Below are 7,242 nucleotides of genomic sequence, written 5' to 3'. Positions count from 1 at the left end.
GGTTGGTGAGCAGGGGGAGGGAGAATAGGATAGGGGATATTTGGAGAGGAAACTAGGAAAGGGGATAAAATTTGAAATCTAAATAAGGAAACTATCTAATAAAAAACAAAAAATAAAAATGCTTTATGTATCATAAAAAACATCCTTATAAGGAAAAAAGAAAAAAACAATAAACAAAAATTAATCTCTAGTAATAGACAACATGAGTACCCATAAAGAAAAATAACATCATATGGAGACTTCTTCAGTTTTATATCTCATATTTGGCATCCAAGCAAAAAGTTTTAGAGATGTCAAGATGCAGGGTTAAATCACCCTTAGTTCATTAAAATGAAAAATTTAAAAATAGAAATAGACTCAGGTTGTGTTGGTATGGGGTAAGAATTATAATAATTCTATAGTAATTAACAGGTTAAAATGAAGGAAAAGAGAGAATAAGTTATAAAATGTTCACATAATTGAAATACATGAAAAAGAAATTAGCATAACTAAATTAAGACCAAAGTGTAGAAAACTTTCTGACTTTATGATGTCTTACTAAAAGGCAATCATATTGGATTTTACTAACTTTCCTTTAGAATTATTATAACATTATTCTTCTCTTTAATTCTTTTTCTGTGTTTTGTTTTGTTTTGCTTTGCTTTGCTTTGCTTTGCTTTGTTTTGTTTTGCTTTGTTTTGTTTTATTTTAGACAGACTCTTGCTATGTAACCCAGGCCAGCCTGGAGCTCTGCCTCTGCCTCCTGAGTGCTGGGATTATAGTAATGTACTACAGTGTTTAGTCACTTTAATTGCTTAATATATTTAATTTATTGATATTAATATTTATATGCATTTCTAAGATAAATTCGTTCATTTAGTCACTTTACTTACTACATTTTTGCCACTTTTTTGAATAATTTTTGTGTCTATGCTTATGAGTGAAATTGGCTGTTTTGCTATCAGAGTTGTATTTGCTTCATAATTGAGAAAAAGTATGTTTACTTGAGTCTGTGAAGGCTTGAAATAAATTTTTGCTGAATATATTACCTCCACACCTCTCCTTAATCTTCTCTCCCTTACCTTCACTCTTCTTTTGAAGTCTAATCTTTATTCAGAAACAAAAAGCTACTTTGTCTCTTCTATGAGGACTAATTTTTCTTGACAATTCCTAATAATGCACTGGACCTATTCTAAATTTTATTTATAGTTAATCTGTATTTTATCTTGCCTTCTAATTTGATCAAGATGATTATTAATAAAGACAAAATAAATAATTGAAATGTGATAGTGTGTCAGTAATAATGACATATGACTGTAATTCCAGCACTTGGGGGATGAGAGTAGGAGAATCCCTGCTGAATTATGAGTCAGCCTGAATTACTGAGTTCAAGGCCAGCCTGGACTACAAACTGAGCTCAAGATGAGTCTGGACTACACAGTAAGTATGTATCTCAACAAAAGGTGATAAGATCTACCAAGATAAGACTAATAGATTTAATAACTTTGAAGTTTTTAGAACATATCGAATAAGTACTTTGTGCCAAAATTTAAGTGGAACCGTGTGTATTATGCTGTGTCCTCCTTAAAAGTTCACCTCCTAATTTGGGACACTAACACAGCGGCAGAATATTGAGTTAGCATGCAGGAGTCTCTGAATTAAATTCTCTCAGAAAAAGCAAAGTTCATCTCTCACTCAAATAAAAGAGATGGGAGTGGTATCTCATACTTAGAAACACTTAGTAATTGTCAACCTTGAGAGGTTAGGGAAATATTTATAGGAAGGAAAACATAGGAGTTATTCAAACAAAGGGAACTGTTACAAAATGAAACAAGTATAGACAAAGTCTAATAAATCTAAGAAAAATTAATAAACATCAGTCATCATGCAATCACAATCAAAATGTCAGTAGGTAGGCTCTTGGGTTAAGAATGGGAAATTTCCTGTAGGTTGTGACAGATGAAGTATCTGAATTTTATTTTTAAAACATAAACCAATGAAAAGTTTCATGTATTTAAAAATGAAGGATTAAATTTATACTTCAGACATATAATTTGAGCTTTTGTGAAAGAAATAATTCTGATAGGGCACTTTCTGGCTATTAAGACCATAGAAAATGGGTGTAATGACTATTCCTGGTTATCAGCTTGACTATATCTGGAATGAACTACAATCCAGAATTGGAGAGCTTACCCTTTGAGCCAGATCAGGAGGCATAGTGACCAGGAAAAGTTTAGACCCAGTATATGCCTTTAATCCCAGGAGACTGAAGTAAGATCTCTGAGTTCAAGGTCAACCTAGGACAAAGCAAGTCCCAGATCTGGATACATGACTTTAATCTGTGCCACACCTTCTGCTAGAGGCCTACATAAGGACAATGGAAGAAGGAAAATTCACTCTTTTCTTTTTTTCTTTAACTGCTTGCACTTACTTGTCAGCCCATCTGATGGAACCTACTTCTACAGAAGACCACCTGAAACAACTAATCTCTTGGGACTGAGCAACTTCTAGATTCTTGAACTTCCCATTCACAGCTGATCATTGTTGGATTAATTGGACTACATACTGTAAGTCATCACAATAAATTCCCTCAATATAGAGAGACAGTCTATGAGTCCTGTGACTCTAGAGAACCCTGACTAATACAATAGGCTATTAAAAGACTATGGAAGGACTAAGATGATGAGATAGATGAATTTAGTAATACTTGGTAGGTAAAGCCTTAGAACTCCATAACATTTTTATTGGGAGTGAAGAACGAAAGAGAGGTGAGAACAAAGTTCAGGTACTAGGCAGGAAAATTTACTAGTAATGTCACCACTAAGTGTTAGTTTGAACAAAGAGGAAAACATGATTCTTCTCTTTATATGCCTCAGAAAATGCAATAGATATTTTTCCTATAGAGCACCATTAAAATAACTTAAAGCAAGTCGGAGAACCCTACAGAATATTTCTAAAGCAAAAAACAATTCTTGGGCTGGAGAGATGGCTCAGCAGTTAAGAGCACTGACTGTTCTTCTGAAGGTCCTGAGTTCAATTCACAGCAACCACATGATGGCTCACAACCATCTGTGATGGGATCTGATGCCCTCCCTCTTCTGGGGTGTCTGAAGATAGCTACAGTCTACTTACATATAGTAAATAAATAAATAAATCTTAAAAAAAAAACAAAAAAACCAATTCTTTTCTATCCTCAGGAGTTCTATAAATTAGGCATTATATTATATATGTGCTTATTTTCTACTTCATAGAATGTAGTTATAATATAGACAAGTATACCATCTTTTCTAGACAAAATAAGCATGAGATAGTTAGCAGTCTTTCATATGGCAAGCAATGATCTCAACTTCCTAGTAGTCATATGCCCATTGTGTAATCCTGTCTTGAGTGGAAATTGAACTTTTGACCCAGAATAACTGATGGAATCATTTCTAGGTTAAGTTATTAAAGTGTTGTTGTTTCTATTTTGGATGCTACATATCATTTTATGTCTTACCAATCTCATTATGCATGAAACTACCCATATAAAGTTATGTGAGGCCATTATATGAGGCTCATTACAACTATATGAGAACATGACAATGGGTTAATTTCCCAATGAGACAGGAGATGACTCAAGACATGACTGACCACTTAATCACTATATGCAAGAATCAACTATCTATAATCATTTTTTCTAAGCTGATTCCACACTCCTGACTACTTAAAACCATCAGATAATAGATGTTTGTTCTGACTAAATATAGTAGCACTCACCTGTAACTCTAATATTCAGAAGTTAAAAGCGGATGATCTTGAGTTTGGTGCCAACTTTGGTCATATAGCAAGTTCCAAGACAACCTGGGCTGTATAGCAAAACTGTCTTTAAATCAATCAATAAATAAAACCAATATGTAGGTTCTTAGCCACTACATTTTGAACTAATTTTGTCACACAGAAATGGCTAACTAATACATTTAGCTTGCTAGCAGAAATACCAGAATGAGTGAAATGTTTGATGAATAGTGATCATAAACTATTTTATTTATTAACAGGTTAAAATGGTAAATTAACAGAACCATATTTAATAGAGAAATAACAACATAAACATGGATATGATTATCAGCTAACACACCAGAGATATTAATACTTCTGGGTTGTTCTATGACAATGTCATTCAAGGCCACCAGATTGGTTGATGATAGGATGTGAATAACTAGACTTTTCTAGATGGATGGATGGATGGATGAATGGATGGATGGAACAAAATCAATAAGACATTTTCCAGAGATAAAAGATCTTTGTATGATTCCTATTACCAAGGATTGTGCTCAAAAGGGAACTGGGTGTGTCAATTATCTAATAAATAGGACTCCAGTTTTTCCTTCAGCTTGTCTCTTAAGTGACTTTGTAGAGTGAACATAGCAATATTTAGAGGCTAGAGATTGATTTGACAATTGTTAGGAGTCTAACATTTAAACTTGGACCTCTTTTTTATAGTACTTGGGGCTAAACTCAAGGGTTCACATGTGCTAGGACAGTACTCAGAGATATATCCATACCAGCAGCTAGCAGTGGATCTCAAACCACCAGTGCTACAGTGTCTCTTAAAAAGAAAGTCACCCAGGTATGTTTCACCATCTTTAAGGGATATGGTTACTGCTATCAGTTGGTTAATGTTTGTCTTCTGCTTGAAAAGGGAAATTCATGACGAATATTCTCTTCCCTGGATGTATATAAGGCAGAGATCCAATAAAAAAGGAATAAGAGGAAGCCAAAATGCCAGTCAGGCAGGTAATTGTTTAAGTCCTCCCAGAATGGGAGTTTGGCTTTCTAGAGAGAAATAAGTCACTTAAGCAGGGGGTAGGTGCAAGTCACAGCCCTAAAGCTTGGCTGGTTTTGTCAATCTGGCAGTTCAGTGTCAGTGCAAAGGACATCCCCAGCACCTGAGAAGAGAATTGAGAAAATGTGAAGTCTTCATAAGAGAAAACATTTCTCCCACAGTTCTGGAGTTTGCTAACACAGAAAAGCAAGATTTCCATCACACAGTGAATACTCTCCAAACACGACTCTCCACTACAGAATTTCTCTCTTTAAGTTTAAGAAGAACATTAGAGAGAAAATGGGGACAAATTGTATTCTGATAGAAAAGTAGCTCTTTCCAATGGTTTCCCCCTTTCTAGCCCCCCACTCCCCGAAAGTCCCATAAGCCCCCTTCTCTCCCCCATCCTCCCACCCACCCCTCCCCACTTTCCTGTTCTGGTTTTGCCCTATACTGCTTCACTGAGTCTTTCCAGAACAAGGGGCCACTCCTCCATTCTTCTTGTACTTCATTTGATGTGTGGATTATGTTTTGGGTATTCCAGTTTTCTAGGTTAATATCCACTTATTAGTGAGTGCATACCATGATTCATCTTTTGAAACCATTGGAAATGTAAATAAAAAATTATATCAAATAAAAAAAAAGAAAAGTAGCTCTTAAAACATTTTTTATCTAAGAAGTTGGAAACTCAGCTATATAGTCAAGTTTCCCTCAGGGAACAGTACAAGAAAAATAGGTCAATTCTGCCAAAGCCTTATGTTTCCTTTGCTTTTATCTTCCTTTTATTTCTTTATATTATTACGTCTTAAGTAATATAGAATATGCCCAATATTGGGTAGAAAATAATGTTATAAATATCACACATCAAAATAAGACAAAATTAACCTTTCACTAGTCAAACCAGGTGCAAGCACAAAGGAAAAATAATTCTAATTTCCATATCACTTCCTGCTTAACACAGAAGGCCAAGATGTTAAGTGAGCTCTTTTATGCTAATCACTTCCAGACCAGCTAAGTTAGTGACTCAAGTGGGTTTCCACTTGGCAGTCTTCATTTGTCTGTGACTCATTCATATGTCTAAGAGATACAGTGACTTGATTTCATGTGTGTGTGTGTGTGTGTGTGTGTGTGTGTGTGTGGTGTGTAGATGTGGGGGGGATGTGGGGAGGGTATATTCCTATAACAAATTTTTTCTGGATCCATTAAGTTGAATTGATAATATAATTATTTGTTCCTTGGCTAGAGGAACTCATAAATAATGTATTTGTTGCCTCATTCTGCTTCCCTAGTACTTTTCTAAGATTGTGTGATTTACCTCATTTAATCCTTATAGGGATCCTGGGATTAAGCTCTTACCTGTATCACACATACACAGATGGTAATGATTCCAATATACAAGAAATTGGAGTGAAACCACGATTGTGCTTTATTATAGCAACCCTGGGTGGGGGGAGGAATTACAGGCATTAATGACACCATTCAATATGTTAACATTATCAAGATGCAGATGTTATATTTTTATTTGCCTGCTTGTTTGAAGAAACAGACATAAAGTAAAGAACATTAAGTCAGTGACATTTCTCCTGATATTATCAATTTACTTGTACCTAACACAGAACTCTTACCTCCTAAGTTAAACTAGCCCTCAGAGTTAAGTCAGAAATACATCTCCTTACATCCTTTGAACAAGCAGTGCTGATCTTAGATTAATATATAGGATTATAGGTGTTGTTATCTTTGAATCAAGATATATCTCAATATAACTTCAATAACCATATCATAAGCCTATAAAATTCCAGATTTGCTACTGTTGGTTGCTATGTTGCCCCAGCCACTACCAACACTACCCCAACCCTGTGGACCTAGATACCTGTATAGATTTTACAAACTCATGGAAAGGTAACGTGGGTTCAAGACAAGATCTTAGTTTACTTAGTTTACTTGTTTTACTTGAAGATAACTGTTTTCTTCTACATGAAAAGAGATCAAAATTAAGAGTCAAGGTGGTTTCTAAAACACTTTTTCCCAAACTCTCATTCTCCCACTTGTATTTAACTCATTTCACAAAAGGAATAGATCTGCCTTCTCCAAAAGAGAAGACAAGTAAGTACCTGACAAGCTAGTCTACACAATTTCTGTAAATTATGCTTTAAACAAGAGAAGAACTACCTTTTGTTCAAGATAGATACATCTCTTGGCTATTTTTATACAAACTACCTACCACACACACTCAGTTAATAGTGTAACAAAAGATTCTTCATAGTGTCTCTTAACTGGATTAACCTGTTCCTAGGTTTGGAAACTTCAATAGTTATTGGGGAATGTTTCCCTGATCTTTCTTGTTGGTGGTGGTGATGCTGGTGGTGCTGGTGGTACTGGTGGTATTCAAAGTTCTCTGTTTCTTGGCAGAAGGTTTGAGTGCTTTCTGGAACAATTTCTTATGTAATTGAAAGTTTGAAAAA

At 34.9% G+C, this 7,242-nt stretch overlaps 1 protein-coding gene across 1 annotated transcript in view; it reads right to left on the bottom strand.

Annotated features, from left to right (window-relative positions):
• Positions 1-3,981: 3,981 nt before the first annotated feature.
• The window catches only part of Cd53 (CD53 molecule), a 28,764-nt gene continuing 25,503 nt past the window's right edge, over positions 3,982-7,242 (bottom strand). The window contains exons 7-8 of the mRNA XM_052179505.1: positions 6,137-6,220; positions 3,982-4,904 (exon numbers count right to left, since the gene is read on the bottom strand). Of these exons, the coding sequence (XP_052035465.1) occupies positions 4,833-4,904; positions 6,137-6,220 (156 nt within the window). The 3' untranslated portion in view covers positions 3,982-4,832. The remainder of the gene's footprint in view (positions 4,905-6,136; positions 6,221-7,242) is intronic.

Source organism: Apodemus sylvaticus, chromosome 4 (assembly GCF_947179515.1).
Source record: "Apodemus sylvaticus chromosome 4, mApoSyl1.1, whole genome shotgun sequence".
Classification (NCBI taxonomy): domain Eukaryota; kingdom Metazoa; phylum Chordata; class Mammalia; order Rodentia; family Muridae; genus Apodemus; species Apodemus sylvaticus.
The sequence above is the reverse complement of the archived record's forward strand: the minus strand, read 5'-3'. Positions and strand labels throughout refer to the sequence as shown.